Source organism: Sorghum bicolor, chromosome 6 (assembly GCF_000003195.3).
Source record: "Sorghum bicolor cultivar BTx623 chromosome 6, Sorghum_bicolor_NCBIv3, whole genome shotgun sequence".
NCBI classification, from domain to species: domain Eukaryota; kingdom Viridiplantae; phylum Streptophyta; class Magnoliopsida; order Poales; family Poaceae; genus Sorghum; species Sorghum bicolor.
The window spans coordinates 46,680,908-46,700,532 of record NC_012875.2 but is presented as its reverse complement, the minus strand read 5'-3'; the positions used below and the strand labels follow the sequence as shown (position 1 = coordinate 46,700,532).

Genomic DNA, 19,625 nt, shown 5'->3' with positions numbered 1-19,625 from the left:
AGCTTTACTGATGAGTTGTTTATGGATTATTTACCTGCGTATCTGCTGTATCTGCTATGCTTTGTTACCCATACAGGCGTGGCCGAAATGGTCATCTTGTTTCTTGAAGGTTGTGTTTTCAGTCTATTACGTGAAGAGGTTTATCATGCTGTGCGAATTTTCTTGGGAAAAAATGGATTTTTTTAGTAGATACAAATCCACAAGGTGCGAGCAGACCATGACGTAACACAAACGTGACCAACAAAACATCATTTCTAGCCACTTGTCACTTTGGGACAAAATGAGAAGGGAATAAATAAAAGAGAGAATATGACTAGCAAGTTGTCGTCTGCCTCTCGATTTCTGCGTGATTCGCCTGCCTGCCTTCCTGCTCACTGCTGCTACTCGCGCACGCACCAACCAGAGGAGCCAGCACGCAGCGGCGACTCGGGGCCTGCCGCGCTTCCCCGTGGGCCGTGGCCGTGCGCAACATCCTCGATTCCACCGGAGGGAAAGGAAACGCCGGGAGAAGGGGGGAGGAGGCGTGGCGGCCATGTCTCCGATCTGGGTGTTCGGGTACGGCTCGCTGATCTGGAACCCCGGCTTCGCCTACGACGCCCGCGTCGTCGGCTTCGTCAGGGACTACCGCCGCGTCTTCTACCAGGGTAACCTCCATACCCTGCTTACCTGCAATCTGTCCGTCTTCACGGCCGCGCCCTCAAATTACTCTTCCTTCCTTTGGCGCGGCGAGTGGACAGGGAGCACGGACCACAGGGGCACGCCGCAGTTCCCCGGGAGGACCGTCACCCTCGAGCACCAGCCCGGAGCGACCTGCGTACGCCCCTTCTCATGTTCACCCTCCTCTGTTATTGTAACTGCTAAGAACGGCCTGATTACTAGGATGCGCAAACTCCTTCACAGTTCACGCGGTTGATTTTGCGAGCTAATCTGTCTGTTTTACATCTTTTAGTGGGGAGTTGCTTATAGTATAAAGGAGGAAGATAAGGAGATAGCTATGGAGGTATGTTTATTGAAAGCCAGGCAGATATGTTTTGTACTTTTGTTCACTAATGCTGATTCGATTGTTTGATGTTTGATGATTGGGATATTGCTGGTGCTACGTACTTGTCATTATGGAAATGTAGAGATTGGTCGATGGACCAAAACTCATATATTCTTTCCTAAAGCCTGATTAGATCTAGATACTATGATGATTAGGTCATGAATGGCTTATGAGATTTCTCTATATATGAACTTATATGTGTTTATCGTGATGGTATATGTAGCAGCAAGTTTCTGCACAACTGATATTGTGTTGCTTACAGCTTTATATTGCTTCTATTGGCATTTATCTTCAGATTTGAATTGCAGTACCTTGAAGTCAGGGAGAAGCAATATGATGAGAAGGTTTACCTGGACTTGTATACTGTAAGATGATACAGAGGGCTGGATCTATTTCCCTTTTGATAATGTTCCGCATGTAACTATAGGAGTATTAAGTTGTAATAACTTTCAGGATTCATCGCCCAAAGTACCAGCTGTCGAAAATGTGATGGTGTAAGTGGTCCTGTAATTTTAAATAAACATTTCAACATGCCAAAATTTCACTGACAGAACTGAATAAGTACATGGATAACAGATACTTCGCCACCGCTAATAAGGAGACCAATGAAAACTACCTTGGTCCTGCACCTCTGGATGAAATGGCCAGGTATGTCATCCCATTAACTTTTGCATTACTAGATGGTGCAACGCAAACTATTGTTAGCTTATGGTATATAACCTGTGCCCTGTTTAGTTCCCTAAGAAAACTCTTGCCGTATTTAGGCAAATTTGCCTTGCTCAAGGCCCATCTGGACCTAACAGAGAGTATGTGTTCAAACTTGAGGATGCTTTAAACAAATTAGGTAAGGTTACATTCTGTTTCATCTCTTTTATAGAAATTTTATTGACAATAGCACAACATGGCATGGACTACAAAGTTCAAATATTTCTTGTCAGGAGTTGTAGACCAACATGTCCAAGAACTGGCGAATGCTGTGCGTGAGTATTCTGACACCGAGTTATCTAAGTGAAAAATCACATTTACCCCTTGTTTGGAGGGTAAAGATTTATGAATAAAGTTAGAATCCATTCATGCCCAAACATTGATATATTCTTGTAAGCTGCTTTTTGAGTGGCTACATTTTGATTATATTCCTGTGCACTTGTGCTTTGCAAAAAAAAAAAAAAAAATGTTGGTTTCCCCTTCTATTCACTTTTTCTGAGCTAGAAGGAGAGCAATCCTTTGCTTTGCTGTCTACTTCTAGCAATGAGCAATAAAAGGAGACCAGAAAAAAAGATGAATGAACCAAAGAAACGATGCACAATCTATACATCCTTGTAGACTTTATCTCACTGTCAATGCTAATAAACGGATTTCATATTCGACCAGAAAAATCTCATCAGCAGTTTTAGAGTTTCTCCTCGAGCGCTGTTCACTCCTTTTGCAACTCTGATTACTCAATGGTTACGCGTTTCTGCATATAAAGTTCAGAAAATTCTGACGAATGCTAATACAGAGCACCAGTATCTAATCTCCAACGTGCAAATTCTCTAAAATCCGGGCACGGAGTACAAGATCATGAGACCAAGATTCCAGTCCATGCTGAGCCTATCTATGGCAAGGAGTCGCAGCTGGCCTTGGCGAAGGTGATCTTGCCCCGGCGCAGGTTGTAGAGGACGTGCATGTTCTGCTGCTGGTAGTTTCCAAGGATGGACACCCCGCTCGTCCTGCCGATCATCAGGCACATCATCCTGCCGTCCTCCAGGAACAGCCGGTCCCTTTCCAGCTCCAGCCACCGTCCGTCGAACGACATGGACACCGTCGGCACGTACACCCGGTCTATCCCCACCCCTTCCGGCAGGATGAAGCAGAGGTCCAGCCCCAGGCGCGTCGACGGCGTGGCGCGGGGCAGCCGTATCTCCTCCTCCAGGTCGTCCGCCAGCTCGTCGTACAGCGACGCCTCCAGGAACGAGATCGTCGACGCCACGTCCACGATCATCCCGTACGCGTTCGCCCCACTGCCGCCATCGCCGCCGCCGCCGCCTACTCCTCCACCCGTGGCCGGCGGCGACGTCGGCCTCCTGATCGTGCCCGGGGTCTGGTCGCCCACGGCCAGCCCGTCGAAGTTGAGGTAGTAGTAGGACGGGTAGCGCGTGCTGGACGACATGGTGACGGTGACCCGGTCCGACACGTTCCGGACGGCGTCGGCGCCGGCGCCGGCGCCGAGCACGAGCTTCCCCGGTGTCCTGGACATGGGCGGCGGCAGGCAGTACATGAACCGACGGACCGAGAGCTGGGACAGCAGCGAGAGCGGGCCGCGGGCGAGGCCGACCAGCCCCGAGGCCTGCGGCGGAGGTCCCCCGACGCTGGAGTCGCTGCAGCCCAGGACGACGGCGTGGAACACGTTGCCGCCGACGGCCAGCTTGTCTATGGCCAGGGTGCCGTTCGTCACCGCGTTCCCGCTGTACTTGTAGTTGTACCGGCACGCTTGGTCGTCGTCCTCGTCACATCTGCACACATGCATTTGCGTGTCGATCAGCTCGTCGTCGTCTTGGTGCAGTGTGTGCGTCGTTGATCGAGTACCGAGTATACGTACGTACCTGTGGCCGTCCAGCTGGGAGCAGGTGTCGCTGCTGCATGGCACGACGGCGTAGGAGGAGGAGAGCCTGGGGTTGAAGATGGGGTCGAGCTGGCGGTAGCAGCTGACGCAGGGCTGGCACTGCAGCCAGACGAGGTCGCTGGCCGTGTCGATGGCCGCCGAGAAGTAGTGCTGCGGCGTGCCGATCCCGAGCTTGACCAGGTACTCGCCGCCCCGCGGCACCAGAGGGGCCTCGCCCACGACCGCCTTGCGGTTGCGCGCCGCGACCCCCGGCCGGTCGAGGCTGCGCTGCACGGCGCGCCGGATGAGCTCGTGGTCCGTGAGGTTGGCGGCCGCCGCGGCGTCGTCCACGCGCGCCAGCTCGAGGTGGAGCGAACGCCGCGGAGGCACCGACGACGAGCCGCCGCCGCCGCGCGCCGGGAGGACGGGGAGGGCGAGGAAGAGCAGGAGCACCAGCAGCTCCATGGCGGCGCGGTTGAGGCCGGGCGGCGCACAAGCCAGCCAGGTCCTCGAACGAGCGCAGCACGTGTGCTTTGCTTGACGGGGAAATGGGTTAAGTAGACGAGCGACGACGGCGGCCGGTTTCCTCGGGCACACAAAGGTGGTGCGGCAAAGGCGAGCTGGTTGCTGTTAGCATCGCGTCGCACGGCCACGGCATGACATCTTTGTGTTCTTTTGTACCGTATACGTACGCGCTGCCATTTCTCAAAGAACACGAGAGTTTTTTTTTTTTTTTTTTTTGAATGCTACTGCTACAACATTCGGCTTTTGGGTTAGATGTTTCCCCCAAATTCCCAGAGAGAAACGAGCTCAAAACACGAGGACGAAACGAAAGTGGAGAGCGCACGGCCGAAATGCGCGGACCGCGGAGGCTCTCGACATGACCGCGGTGAGCAGCATGGGCTGTGCCAGCGGGTTTGCGACCTTTGGGCCGTGCGTGGGCTGCAGCACGTAGCCTCTTGGCTGCAGGGTCGGCTTGGCGCAGTTAGCTAGGCCATTTGACCTCAGACCTCAATTATTATTCGAGTCCGATTTGTCTCCTCATCGGAAAACTAGTTTTTAACATGCCGTACTTTTGAAGACATCCGAATTTTCTCTATGGCGGTTTTAGAAACAATTTTAGCCGATGTGGCACCACATCAACCATCATTATATGACATCACGTTAGCCACAAGGAAACTGAAACGAACTACTTTGATAGTTCATGAGGTCAATTAGAATCTATCAAAAAAATTACTACCTCTGTCCTTAAAAGAATACAATTCTAATATAGCGTCATATTTCAATACCTTAAGTTTTACTAATTATAAATAAAAAAGTATATGATACCAAATAAATACCATTAGATTAAACAAGAAATATATTTCCATTATAAATTAATTTAAAGCCATACATATGAATATTATTTATTAAAAACTTGGTCAAACGTGAATAATTTTTGTGGCACACAACCTATAGTTGCATTCTTTTCAGGACGGAGGTAGTATATTTTTCTAAATCTAAATATTTAATTAAAATAGGCAACTAAAATCCAAATCTAATAGTAGAAAAATGTTTTTGCTTAGAAACAAAATAAAATTAGTTTTATTTTTTCTAAAACCATGTTCTGTCTTATGATATTAGCTTAGAATTATTTGAATCTTCGTTTTAATGTTTATTTACTACTAGATGCTCTAGTTATTTGTTTAATTATCCTACGTTAACTTGGCATGCCCCATTAGCTACATACCACCTTATTTTTCTTGTTTATAAATATGTAAATGAATTATGTTTGGTTAGATTTGAAATAGTAGCAAAATAATGACACGACTATACAAAGAGAATTATGTGAAAATAAATTAACAAAATATTATGAACTATCAACATTAAGATGTATGTGCTGACGACTTGCTAATCTCAAGAATTGTGCTCACAAGGGATTGTTGTGTGTGCTTCCATATTATGAGTGTGCATGTGTTCATATTAAATATGATCGAATATGAGGGCATTACATGACACGTGTAAACTTTTATGTTGTCAACATAGACTAATTATGATAAATAACAAGAGCATCTATTAATAAATAAACTCTAAAAATGACTATATAAGATTCAAATAAATCCCAACATAAGCAGTAAGAAGAAAAGAACACATGAGATTGATTTCATATTTCTTCTAGCTCAAATAAATTTCATATGTATTTTCTAATATTTAATTGAATTTTAAGATGTTAAAATGTACTTTTTATACATTTTTCAACAAAATATACTTTTTTAATAAAATCTAATTGATCCCCAAACTATCAATACTATATTATATTCAATTTACTTTTGTGATTGACGTGACGCAATGTAAAATAATTCTTACAGGATCCATTTGACACCAAATATGAAATAAAAGAAGGATACCCCTGTTTATTTTCTTAAAACCAAAGGACTAAAGTAAGTTAAAAAAAAGCAGTATTCTAATTCTATATTTCATGGCCGGAATAAAGAGTAGAATGTTTTTAGTTTCAGGCCTTAAAACATTTGGTCAAGATTGGCGCGAAAACAAAATAAAAGTTTTCCATTCTACGGATAGGGAAAGATGACCGAACGTGATGCTACATTTGCAGAATTAGGGATGAACAAAACGAAACGGTTTTCTGATTGGAGTAGCTAAAATGTCAAATGGACTTCGACGAGTCGGAGAGGTCGAATGGATTTTGGTTTCCCTATTGAATGAAGGCTATAAAGCAGTTGAGAGTCATATCAGGGTCCGATACGTCTCCCAGAAGATCAATCGATCTCAGAAGCGGTAAAGCTCCGAGAGTGATATGTAGCCTGGTACAAGAAACCAAAGCAGGCAGAGAAGAGAGAACACTACCTCTCCTTCTTCGCCAGTTGTAATTCTAAACGCTGCTGAACGCCTGAGAAGTGAGAACGCAGGGATTTCATTCGCAAGCCAGGACATGGACCAAATAGGTCTCCGTCTACACGTCAATATATTGATCACTGACCAGTAACCACCCGGCCGGGCGTCGTCACATGAAGACGACCAATCCAATACACAATCGCCTACTACACGAGTGATGATGATCATCACAACTTGTTGCACTGCACGGGCGCGAACGAGAGCGTGTCGCCGGCGACGTCGTACACGAACTGGAAGTTCTGCTGCTGGAAGTTGCCGATGATGGAGAGCCCCCTCGACGGCGCCACCGTGAGGCAGAGCGCGCCGGAGGCGGAGTCGAGCACCATGTAGTTCTCGGCGGGGAGGTCGAGGTCGGCGCCGCCGTCGAAGTGGAGCACCAGCTTGGGCACCTGCACCTCGTCCACTCCCTTGGCGGGGCCCTGGAAGCACAGGTCCAGCCCGATCTCGGAGCCGTCCACGGTGGGCAGCGCCATCTGGGCCACGAACGCCTTTTTCAGCGCGCGGTAGCCCTGCAGCTCCAGGTACGTGATGGAGGTACCGGAGTCGACGATGACGCCGCCCGTGCCGTCGTCCTGGATCGCGAACGCCGAGGCCGGGAGCGTGATGCGCGTGGACCCCACGGTGAGCCCCGTCAGGGACACGTAGTAGAAGGACGGCTGGCTCGGGTTCTTCACCAGCGGGGTGGTCTGCACGGGCGCCGTCGCCGCGCTCTCCGAGATGGCCGCCGCGGAGCCGCCCAGCAGCAGCGGGCTCTTGCCGTCGCCGTCGTCGAGCGAGGTGAGGCAGTAGGAGAACTTGTCGAGGCCGAGCTGGGAGACGAGCGAGAGCGGGCCGCGGCCGAGCCCCACGAGCCCGGCGCCCTGCGTGAACCCGTCGCCCTCGTTCGTGTCGCCGCACCCGAACGCCACGCCGGGGAGCTTCTTCTTCTCCTTCCCCAGCGTGAAGGTCTCGCTCGCCAGCACGCCCTGCGTCGACGACGCGTCGCCGTAGGTGTAGGTGTAGCCGCACTTGGACGCCGACGTGCAGGTGGAGGTGGGCAGGTCGCTGCACAGGGCGCTGGAGCACGGCACGGTGGCGTAGGTGGAGGACGACGACGGGTCGAACACCGGCGTGCTCTGCTTGAAGCAGTCCACGCACGGCTTGCACTGCGTCCACACCAGGTCGCTGCCGGTGTCCACGATCGCCGCGTACGACAGCGCCGGGGTGCCGATCGCCACGTCCATCAGGAACTCGCCGTTCCCCGCGTGGACGGGCACCTGAAGGTCCCCTCCCCCGGCGACGGCCTTCACGCCGGTGGCACGCGCGACGAGGCGCGACATGCGGTGGTGGCTCCGGCGCGCGGCCCGCTGCAGCAGCTGCAGCCTCGAGTAGTTGCCGTGCGCGTCGACGTGCGTCAGGCGCACCCGCAGGCCGCCCTTGAGCTTGAGGTGGTGCGGCGGCGTCGCCGTCGCGGCCAGGGCGCCACCACTGGCCGCCGCGGCCACCACCACGGCCACCACGAGAAGCAACCGTGCTACTGACTCCATCTGTCCTATCCTTTGGCAGGGAGACTTGGAGTTTGGAATTTGGATGGGCAGCAGCGAGAGACGAAGGCTAGCGTGTGTGTGTGCGCTTAATTCTTGAGCTTCTATTTGGTGAGATCGACGAGTGTGTCATACTTATATTTGTCACTACGAATATATAAAGATGATTTGGTAGTTATAGTTAGGTTTACTCTCTGTGACCACCATATATTATGCAAAATAAACAAGTGTAGAAATACAAGCTCTGAAGAGAAAACAAGAGTAACAGGACAGAGATAGATACGAATACGAAAGAGAAGGTGTGGAAGCCCATCAGTGATGAAGCAGCCGTGAAGGAGACTGTTATGTGTGGATTTGGACCTAATTGGAGGTGCCTGCTTTATCGCACAGCAAGCTTCTCCTTTGCGCTAGTTTGGTTCGTACTCGGTGACATTTTTCCTTTTGCTGGTCGAGACTTTCGAGAGGATGCACCTGCGTGGCCTTTTAGGTCCAAACTGTTACGAATTTGATCCGTACGCTTGAACTTTTACAACGTTCGCTCCTGCAAGTTTTTGCTTCTACACATGCTCTCTAGAAGCAAAAACGCTTCATGGTAGAAATGCGTGTATATACGATAGGTCTAAGCTTTTTGCAATGAAAAAGAAAAGTATATACTGTATATGGCATTGTTTGACTCCTTTCAAAAAGGAAGGGGCTAGGTAGCCAACATATATACGTGGGTATGATGCCTAGCCTAACAGCCCAAGTTGGTGAGCAACCGAGCGGGTGCAATTGGGACTTTTAGATTATTATTATTCGCTTCTTGCTTGGCCCCTAACCATGTTCATCTTCTATTAGGAGTGGCCTACCCCGATTGGTTTGTTTCCCTTGCAAGTAAATCATGATTGTGATGGCACTTGTTTGTGGGTGATTAGGCACACACACACACACAGAGATCATACAATTATCATATGTCCCGTGTATACTTCTCTTTCCAAGAATATATGCATCGACACTATGGTGGTAATACTGTAATGCATACGCAATTACGCTTACGCCCAATCGTCCAAATCAGCTTGAAAACATCATTTTAGACTCGACGAGTCACATCCGTACGAATACGACTGCCTTTTTCTGAATACTGCCATACTAGCCCGTAAGTACAGTAGACATCAATCACCCAATTTTCAAAACATAAAAAATTGACCGATCATGCTATGCTACAACTGGTTTTTAGTATGAACCAGCAGCCAAACTTGCCACACGTAAAAACCAGTCTTACATGAAGCACATCCCGAAATCAACGTTCCCAGAAATTTCGCAGATGAGAGGTGAATAAAGAGTGGCCAACTTTTTATGGGAGCTTCTTATCACGAAGCTGTTCTGTGGTTCGGTGAGCAATTCTGAGCTGCTTGCTATCCTTTTGAGAGTCGTCCATGGGTGTAGGTGAGACAGCAACATTTTACCTGCAAACAAATAGAGTATTCCATATATATAATTTCTTTTGAGTCGTGACGACTGGTCCTACGAATCTGCTACGTAGATCAGTGCCGTCCATCTTGCTGGCACCCCCTCCTCTAGCTGGGGCAGGTGCTCAAAACATATGATGTACGATTCCGTGTCACCGTAGAATCTTATGACAGACGACTGGATCACGAGAACGCTATTGACAAACGTGAAGGCTTGTGGACAGAGAGCAACGTGTACAAGCGCTACCATAACGAACAAACAAGACCCTATCACACTAGGAGCTTAACCTCCCATTAGATTAGAGCAATAGCCTTGACAAAATTTGTTCCAAGTCAAAATTTCGCATAAAACCTCCCGGTCACAGTGCTAACCTAAGGTAACGGGGCTAAATGTAATGTCACGGGAGTACGGGACTAAATCGAAGAGGTCGATACAATGAGAGCAAAACGAAGCCTAATAAAAAAAGGGGGGACGCAAGATTTAACATAAGGTAATTCCTGTGCACCTTTTTCATGTTAAGCTCGATCATTCTTTTTTCCCCTTCTTTTTCCAAAAAAAAAAACAAAAAGATGGCGACGAAAAGTAAGAAAGACAACCTATTCTTCTTTCAGAGCAACGCACACCTATGTGCCTCCAACACCAGACAAGACTTCCATTTGGTGTATTCCTTCTGGGAAAATGAGGAAGAAAAACCCTAAAACCTCTTTTCAATGGGGGAAAATTATCAGCTCTACCATGAAACCTCCCCCCGCAATGCTGAACAAGCATTAACAAAAACAAAACTCTCCATTTGCTAAGCTAGAGACAATCATTCCCTGATCAGTTGACCGGAAGGTACCAAAACGCAGCTCCACACCAGCATCGTCTCAGTATGGTGACAGCACAGTGACGTTGCTCCATTGATTCCGCGATCAGCCCCTGCATTCCTGAAGCTTCTGCTGCAGCCTGGCGTTCTGCCTTAGCTACAAAAGAGAAAGGTGAGGGAAATGGTAAGAGTTACAGCTGCATTCATCATCACTTCAGTAATATGCACTAAGGAGTACCATATCAACTATGAGATAGGGCCTCCTAAACTCTGCAACCAATATGTCATAATAATAAATTTTGCTCGATGGTTTAGAGAATGTATCAAACACTTACACAATCAGCAATCTCCTCCTGCTGAAGAGGCTGAACATCTTCGTTCTCATCCCAGCCCATAGATCTCAGGAGGTTCAACTCTTCCTCCCCACCTGCCCCAAAGGACTCGAACTCTTGAGCAGGACAAGGATTCTCCTCTCTTACTCCAATGTGCTGTAACACTTGAGCAGGATTGGCTTCCTCCAACGACAAACTTGCTTCATTGTCAACAGAATTGGGCATCACAGAACCATCATTTACATAAGCAGGTATGATGGGCATAATAGCAACATTGTCTTGCTGGGGCTTCTTAGAAGCTATATCTTCTATGTCACCAAGTACTGGTGAAGAGCTGGCATCCCTGTCGTCAACCTGAATCCCCAGAGATCCCTCATCTAAAACATCATGAGATTCTGAAGGTGGAATGATTTCCTCATTGTCCGACAAGTGTCGCTGAGAACCCTCACAAGAATTTGCTTCTTCACAGGAACTGCTCCCATTTTCAATAAACTTGAAAGGCGAATCAAGACTAGAGTTCTGCTGATCATCAGTCAGGCCAGATGGAGACTCAATAGCAGTGCCTGAACCATTTACAGACTTGCTCCGCAACAACTCAAAAAATTTGTACTTGTCTTTTGCACTTGCTTTTCTGTCAGCAAATGAACCTTGCAGTGGATGCAAAGAACGGCCATTACTGCCAACCTTAAGCTTTGGGTTGACAATAGACTTTCTCATAGGTTCCATTGAAGAAGATCGACCCAGAACAGGGCTCACGGGATTGCTGGTGCTGTCTTTGGCAGCAGTATTTACAGTACCATTCTGCTCACGACTAAGGACTTGAAGGCTGCCTGATTGAGATTGCTTTACGAGCTCAGTTTTGGCTGGAGTGCGAACAGAGCTGCTAGATGGCTGTATTGACAGTTGTGGAGCAACCTTGATCGGACCATTGGACTCTCCAGCTCTTGCACCTTTGGATTTTAATAACTTATCCAAAGAATTAGATGCCTGTACAGTGTTCTGAGCAAATTAGTTCAAACGAACATAACCTTGTTCAGCAAAACAGAACATTACTTGACAAATATGTGAAACAAACAAACACAGATATTCACCCAAACATAGCTATCTTCCGCATGTGAGTGAAGATAGGAAATATATTCACATTCCAATGCCAATGATGAAATACAATAATAAACAGATGGTTTTCAGATAAGCAATAATATTGACCAACTGCTTCAGATTTTAGAATTTGATCTAATAATCTCTTTGTCAAAATCATTTAGCCAAGTGATTCAGTTGCCCAATAAATTTAATAATATGCACAGTAACTTAAAGCATCCACAACTACAGACTATTGATAGCACAAAAAAATATGGAAACAAGATCCTGCTTCAAATTAACTCCTTTCATAAGACTTGGATCCTGCTCCAAATTAGATCGTTTCAGAAGATTTTGATAAATTATAGACTATAGGTTGAATAGTCATAATAAGTAGCTACAAGATGAATTATAGCCAGCTTAGACTAGGTGGAATAGTCACAATAAGTAGTTACAAGAGATCAAATGCTTGTAGAAACGGATCACAGCTTCTGAGAATAGTAATATTAAGCTCAAATCACAAAAGCATTGCTTTAATCAAAAGAGTACCAACTACAACTGAAAACTAAGTAGCTTTGTTTCTTGTATTCATTGCGACACAACATACAGAATTTCACCACTCAAAACTTTTCAGATGTTAGTTAATTGGTGCCAATGAAAATGTTGCGAGCACAACACGAAGTCCATGTCAGGATGGACTGTGACAGTATATATCGGGGAGTTGTGATTAATCAATAATCAGGAGCACACATGTTTCAAAGTATATTTCTGGTTTCCCTTATGACCTTTAATTGTCCGAGTGAAATTGGCAAAGCAGCTCAACACAGTTTTGAGGACCTAATGCAGTTTGATGACCTAATGCAACAGCTGAACAGACAAAAAAAAGCTTTCTAATTTTGATAGAAGTGATTTGTGAAGTATGTTCCTTGCAAAATATAGTTCATATGAAATTTGGCAAATTTAATTAACAGATGTCATAATATATTCAGGATTTTATATTTTTAAAACAGGAAAGATCCAATCCCTAACAATGTCTGTTTAAACAACGAAGCAATCAGTTCTCCAGTAACTTTGTTTGCATAAGTGACTGGTAAAAAAGACAGCTCTAAGAGCTCCTAAGGTAATTGCCAACAACTATGTCATGGGTGAACTGAAGATTAGATAATACATTGGGAAATCTTAGTTCAAAAATAAAACATCTGGCAATCAAATGGGCCAGGGGTCAAACACTATTTTTTGACTATGATTGTTAACTAATAGCACAAACAAAATATGATCACATGATAGTAAGCTGCATAACTTGATATTCTGCTGTACAGACATAAATATCAAAGGTTAAATCACTAAATAAAAAGGAAAGTGTTAAGAGTTCAAGAAATCTTTGCACATAACTGTACTACGTAAATTGCTTTCCTCAAAAGGGCATGATAGTGATCAAACAAGATGGAACAGTCTAATGAGCTTATAACATATCCATGAAGTGGCAAGCACAACAGATATTAAGCATTCATTGGGGCAAAGGCAATAAACAGGGTACTCACAGATATTTTGTTTGATGATGGTGTAAGGGGTCTTAGAATGCACTGCCTCATAGTTCTTTCTTCAATCTTCTGAGCATCAATTGATAACTGGATAAAAAGAACAATCAATATGGCACAAAAAAGCCATAAACAATATTCAAAACAAGAAAATTAAATCAAATGCAAATGGGAAAACATAAACCTCATACTGACTAACAACCTGAGGTGTGGTAGAAATCTTTAACGGCGACTGCATCACTGTTTCAGCCATGCTTAATGCACTACCAGAGTTGGACACTTCAATCTGTTTACTAGAACCAGCGGGTGATGAAGAAGAGGAAACAGAGTTAATGATTGGATCCCCTACCATAGGTACTTCTGCAAGCACTGAATTCCAGCCATCAGACACTACCAATGGTATGTTCTGAATTGGGGTGCTAATTCCAGGAGACGGAACTCGACCTATGTCTTGCTTTCCATTTTTGTCCTCAGAACCAAGGTGTGGGAATTCTCTCTCAAAGGAGATGACACCATTATCCTTTTTAGATACATTACCATTGTCTAAACTTACTCCTACTGCCCGATTTGATATGGCCACCTTTGAACGAGTACGGTTAAGCCTGTCCTTTTCAGATCTGCATGAGCTAAAGGACTCAAACCCATCACGTAAAGGATCATCTGGCTGAACCAACCTACTCTCCCGATCACGAAAGTCCAGGTCCTTTTCTTGTATCCTTTCCTTGCTGTGCTTTCCAAAATTACCATAGCCTCTTGATTTCCCAGTACCATCTCGATCATTCCGCCTTGAACCACTAGAGTTTGAACCTCTCCGAGACGAGGACTGTTGGGAGCTCCGATCACGATCTCGCCCTGATGAACGATTTCTTGATGAAGCACCCCTGCCATGATCATCTAAAATCATCCAAGAAAGAGCTTCTTAGTACATAAGGCAAAAGAGAAGTATCATGATGTGCATTAGTGTCACTGACAAGTAAAGAACAATTCATGCACATAAACGCAAATTGTGAACTGAGCATTAATAAACTACTAAATAGTTTACATGGTAAGACAGCATTGTCGCATTGAAAACAATACTTGGTAAGAACAAAAGACATATCATAAGTACATGAAGAGTTCTCCTTATGCGCAAGGACAAGAGATTCCATAAGCAGAATCATTTTTTAATCGGCACAAAAACATAAAGATATAATCTTTATACTATGATGATCACCAATAAGCAGCCAAGTCACAAGCAGAAAAATAAACATACAGGCGCATGAGGATAAAGCTCAAACAACACACTAGTTATAATTTAAAGGGTGTGCACACATCCGCCCCAGGACCCATTATTTCACCTTGTAACCAGAAACCTTGAGCCCTCTGCATCCTTGCAGGAGGACAATCAATCACTCTTTGTTAAGTTGAAGCATGTCTCCAGGCAAACATGCTCCAAACTTTAGCCTCACTTCATGCAGACCAGGCCCATATGTAATTGGCTAATTGCTCGAATCGGAGCATCTCAAAGAGCACTTCCTAAACTCACTCTCTAAGCTATCATTTGGAGAGCTATTCGAACAAAAAATGCTCTCTATATCTTTTCACCCTCCAATAGGTTCTCTATATCTTGTGCGCACTCTAGAGAGCCAACCCCACTCTCCATCTTTGGCTAGCGATAAATGAGAGGATGGCAATATTTGGAGATCTAACTAAAGAAGCTGTTGGAGACCACTTTTTCACCAAGATCTGCATTCCTATGAATCGGGCATAGAGAGGCTCTTGGAGTTGCTCTCAATTGTGTAAAGCATGAGATGGTGTGAACTGGCTTACCTAGTTATCAATTTATGTTTAATCCAGATGCTCGCCGTTTGCTTAGTGTTGCATTGCAGGTGGAAAGTAAAGGCATCAGACTTGGAAATCCCTGATCTTCTCTATTTCTACAGCTCTACACCAAGCACCCTAGCTTCTAATCTTGCACTGCTCACCCATACACCCAGCATCTAATGATTGATTGAAAGCTGTCTAGGTCCTCCATCCTAACCTGGTCCATAACGTATTTTTGAAGTAAATGAGCAAACCCAGCAGGCATGTCTAACCCACCTATGAAACTTCTCTTAGCCCCTATGAAACCTTGATTTCGCTGAGTAAATGTAATTGCATATATAAAGGGGCACTACATAATACGAGTATACAACAGACAAGAATATATGAAGAAAATCCAGATACAGAAAGCACGAGATGATCATCATCTTGCAGGCTGCTAAAGTGATTTACAATACTGATGGTTGGAGCTCAAGTGTGTTCTCACAGAGGCAGAATTGTGTGTGTCAGCTGACCGTAACCCTTCGTCACACCAAAGAAGAGGTTGATGGATTGCCACTACCCGAACCACAAAAGCATCACCAAAACAGGGCTAATGGACAAGCGAAAAAACAATGCTTGGAACCACCTCCAAGATTATAACGAACACCCCAAACTACTCCTAACATAAATTTCCTTACAAAGAAACCCAAACTTCACAAAAGTCAGTACAGTTACATTGTCACAAAAAACTGAGAAACATCAGTTTCACAGTATACAAGGTAAGGCTGATAATGATATCCAAAGCAATGACTCCCTAAAAGCTTCCCTCAATAGTTACCATAGTTAGCAAAAATTTAATATAACATGCACCCACGAACCATCCTGATTTACGTGCAGCATAATGAATAGAACAGTTGCCAGGCACATATTGCTGATATACCGCAATGAAAGAATAAAACAGTATATGGAAAGCTTGTTTTGAAGCAACTAGCATGGAATTTGGGGTAGCAAATTCTCGACATAGAATTGAGCTAGTTGCTAGCATGCACAAAAGAGGGCACCAATTGGCACGTATAAATGTAGGCACCGATGGGATAACTGCCACTGTAATACTATACTATCCGGTGTCACTATACTATATAAACCTATCCGTTGCAACTTCTCGCTGTAACATCCATAAATGTGAACTGCAATGAATCGCACATGGATGCTATCCATATCAATAAATAAACAATTGAGATTTACATGACAAGCTCACCTGCGCGGGGCGAAGTCGCCGGCTTATGAGCCGTGGCAGGTACTGTGGGCCGTAGCAGCCATTCCGGCTTCAACGAGGGCTCACTTCGCTCCATGCCCACGACAAAATCAGTAGCGTCCACCAATCCAGTCCACCACCACCAGGGGCGGACTTAGCGTGGGGCATGGGGGTTCAGTTGAACCCCCGAAAAATTGGGGATATATATAAACTCCTACTGCGCCTATATAGATTGATATTCCGCGCCTGAAGGATAAAAACCTAATAATCAAGCCATGCACGGATTAGATTGTATTAGCCGGCTATCACGTCGAGAACAAATCCTTAGGGTACATGAAAACAAAGGAAAGGAAATCCTTTGAACAATCCAAGCTAGGGTTACTCACCACCGAACGAAGAAACGAAGAGGAACCGATCCACGCCCTGGTGGATCTCCACCCCACGCCACTCGAGTACCAGCAGGGCGCGGGGGCGGGGGCGGGGGCGGCGATGAATAGGAGGGCGCCGCCGCCTCTGGACGAGAGTGAATTTCCGCGGGAGGAGCCCCCCCGGCCTCGCGGGCGGAAGAAGGTCGGTCCTGGATGACGGGTCGGTCGCGCCAATCTGTGGCGGCAGTAGCGCGGAGAGAGCGAGAGCGAGACGAAACCCTCGGGGTGGAGGAAATCCGCGGCAGCGGCTGCGGCTGCGACAGGAGGCGGGGCGGGCCTGGGTCGCAGGGAGGAGGCGGCGGCGGCGGGCGGCGGCGGCGGCGGCGGGGCGAGCACGGAGGATTGGGGAATTTCAGCGAGGATTTGCGGGATTCGGGACGGGTTCGGGGGAGCGCCTAGGGGACGAACGGATTTGGAGCGCTGGATTTCGGACGGGATTTTTCCTTTCCCTGGGAAAATTTTCTGTGCCTCCGGTGGTTTTGTGAATTTCGTGGGGGAGGGAGGGGGGCGCGTGTGTGTGTGGTGGTGTACTTGTCTGTCTCGGCGTGGGGGGGGGAGAGAAACCCTAAGCAAACTGTGGCTTTCAGCGCCCCTCCGGTCCGGCTCCGGCCCTCCTCTCGTAGTAGTCTCGTGTCGCTCCGTCTCTCCCTACGAGTTCGATGACGGTTGCTCGTTTCTGGTGGTCCATTCCATTTGGGTTTATCTCTTCATCATCTTCTTCTTCTCGAGATAGTGGACGACCTGTACATTTTTGGTAGTCGAGTTTTTTTGGTAGAATATTGTTGATTGAAATGAAATTCTAGATGCTAGCTTTATTAGCTTTAGAGATGGATGATGATAGGCTATATTACTCTGAAAAGGCCCTACTATGACTATATATTTTCTTAAAAAGGGATGTTTGTACAGTGTCGGCATACTAATGTGTACTAATGTTATACTAATGAACAAAACAATGAAATACTCTCTTTATTTATAAACTTTTTTTGGTATATTCATATCTAGATACATAGCAAAGTGGATGAACCAAGAAAGTCAAAAGCGGCTTATAATTTGGAATTGGAATGGAGGAAGTATAATTTATATTTTTCTCTAGGCTCCGTAATAAAATCAGTGGATATTATGTTGCTTTGCTTGATAGTCATGCAAAACAACTTTTTTCTTATTCTAGTCATATGATCCTTAACATATTATTGAGCAGTATATATATGGATAACAACTGTTGTTACATCTAACTCGTAAAAGGTTGACATGTCTAGTAGAAAACCGACAATGAATACTAGAATCGTTTTGGATTTCAAGTACTAGTAGCGACAAAAGTGATGAGGACATATAAGTGACAAAAAACAAGACTTAGCGGTGCGAAGAAGGTAAATAAGCGAAGAAAAGACGTGAAGTTTCGGATTTCAACAACTTTATAGATTTCGAAGCTAGCTTTTGGTCTTCTCGAGACATGGGTTTGCCCCGAGATAAGGCTCAGGTGGTTGCTGGAGCGGGTGGGCTCGACTCAGGCTCCCCAATGGCCAACCCAATGTTGTGGCTAAGCTCCTGAGCCCCAAGCGATGGTTGCCTAGTCTTGCCCAGGCTTGCCCTTCTAACCGTGGGTCTTCTTGGGGAAGGTTGATCCACGGCCTGACGAGCTATCCTTATTCACTAGAGGGTACGTTATGGATATAGCCTACAAGTGACTCAGAGAGTCAGTGAGGGGTCACTTGGACTGTCGTCCCTTGTTGCGAGGACTTGGCATACCCCTATGTTGTACTCTTGTCAGATAGCTCAACACAAACTCCAGGAAGGCCAGTGTAAAAGTAGATTCAAGTTTCATATATTTATATTCCAATGTAATTTGTTTTGCACTCTACCAAGCAAAACCATCGCATATATGCTCGGAACCTCCGCAAGGATACTACTCAGTTTCGAATTAGCTATGTTTTTTAGAACTGGATCTATATTCACTCCCCCTTCTAGGCCTTGCTAGTTTCTTTTTAATGTGGGAAAAGCTTGCGAACTATATGCGGAGTTAACCTAATTGATAGCTTAGCCCTTGCGAGAGACTCCGACAAAGACTAACGAAAAGCATGACCTTTTTTCAATGTCTTGGGGGAAAAACGTTATGCAAGAGTTTGCATTTTTCAACTCAATTTACGTTTCCAGTTTACTTTGTATTCATTGATGCGTGTGCACGTGCTTTGCCTTCCTATTCTAGCCTGTTCGATTAGTTGATAGGATTTAAACTTAGAGTGGAGATTTTTCTTGTGCTAGAGATAGAAACATTTAGAAAAATCTAGTAGACATCTAGATTGAACTTGTCTAGGTTTTTTTTAAAAAGTTTTAGTCTTAGTTTTAAGTGACTCAATTTACCTCGTCTTAGGCGTTTCGATCCCTTTAAGATCCAGAAATATTGGTACAAAACAGAACTTATCAAGGCAAAATTGTCCTAGAATCGGCAAAAACCGTTAGGATGCCTTCAAATATTGTAGAGATGAAAGAAGAACAATATACTCTATGTATACTTGCATACCTACATACATATTGTTCTAAATGGTCTAGTACGATCACATACTTTGTGTACACGTATTTTATCGGTTCATATACAACTTGATGTTGAGATGCACACATGAGAGTTTTTTTTTAAAAAAATCTCACGTGGGAAGTAAAAAGGATTTTCCATATATATAACATATCTATACATAATAATAAAGAGGCAAAATTTCTCACCCCTATTTTTTGGTCTGTCTTTCCTTAACTACCACGTATTGGATATATTAAATTAATTAAATTGGTATTGAGATATCTCAAACCAACCAAGATATGGTCGTGAGTTAAAATCCTAGCCGGACATGCGGCGTCGAGTAACATATTGCATATTGCCATAATTATATTGTATTAAATCTTAGGGTGTGGACCTTCTACATACATTAATT

General features: G+C 45.4%; 4 protein-coding genes across 8 annotated transcripts; 1 reads left to right on the top strand and 3 right to left on the bottom strand.

Moving 5' to 3' along the window:
* On the top strand, window positions 332–2,179 carry LOC8073384 (gamma-glutamylcyclotransferase 2-3). 4 transcript variants are annotated; one of them, XM_002447879.2, is made up of 8 exons: window positions 332–644; window positions 738–814; window positions 950–1,000; window positions 1,351–1,407; window positions 1,496–1,536; window positions 1,619–1,690; window positions 1,807–1,886; window positions 1,981–2,179. In XM_002447879.2, exons 1-8 carry the CDS (start codon window positions 533–535, stop codon window positions 2,052–2,054), a joined length of 564 nt encoding a protein of 187 aa, XP_002447924.1. In that variant the 5' UTR covers window positions 332–532; the 3' UTR covers window positions 2,055–2,179. The 4 variants fall into 4 exon arrangements, with proteins under 4 accessions (XP_002447924.1, XP_021319846.1, XP_021319845.1 ...); XM_021464171.1 differs by having other exon boundaries at window positions 333–644; window positions 1,778–1,886; window positions 1,962–2,179; XM_021464170.1 differs by having other exon boundaries at window positions 335–644; window positions 1,778–1,886.
* LOC8073383 (aspartyl protease 37) lies at window positions 2,637–4,125 on the bottom strand. The gene has a single exon (XM_021464168.1). The coding sequence runs from the start codon at window positions 4,086–4,088 to the stop codon at window positions 2,637–2,639; it is 1,452 nt and encodes a 483-aa protein (XP_021319843.1). The 5' UTR covers window positions 4,089–4,125.
* Window positions 6,335–8,480, bottom strand: LOC8073382 (aspartic proteinase nepenthesin-1). Its single transcript, XM_002446521.2, has one exon. The coding sequence runs from the start codon at window positions 8,039–8,041 to the stop codon at window positions 6,683–6,685; it is 1,359 nt and encodes a 452-aa protein (XP_002446566.1). The 5' UTR covers window positions 8,042–8,480; the 3' UTR covers window positions 6,335–6,682.
* LOC8073381 lies at window positions 9,946–17,286 on the bottom strand. Of its 2 annotated transcripts, none has more exons than XM_021462852.1 (6): window positions 16,663–17,286; window positions 16,280–16,537; window positions 13,442–14,133; window positions 13,243–13,329; window positions 10,628–11,611; window positions 9,946–10,449 (listed from the first exon to the last, which is right to left on the bottom strand). In XM_021462852.1, exons 2-6 carry the CDS (start codon window positions 16,371–16,373, stop codon window positions 10,399–10,401), a joined length of 1,908 nt encoding a protein of 635 aa, XP_021318527.1. In that variant the 5' UTR covers window positions 16,374–16,537; window positions 16,663–17,286; the 3' UTR covers window positions 9,946–10,398. The 2 variants fall into 2 exon arrangements, with proteins under 2 accessions (XP_021318527.1, XP_002446565.1); XM_002446520.2 differs by having other exon boundaries at window positions 16,280–16,522.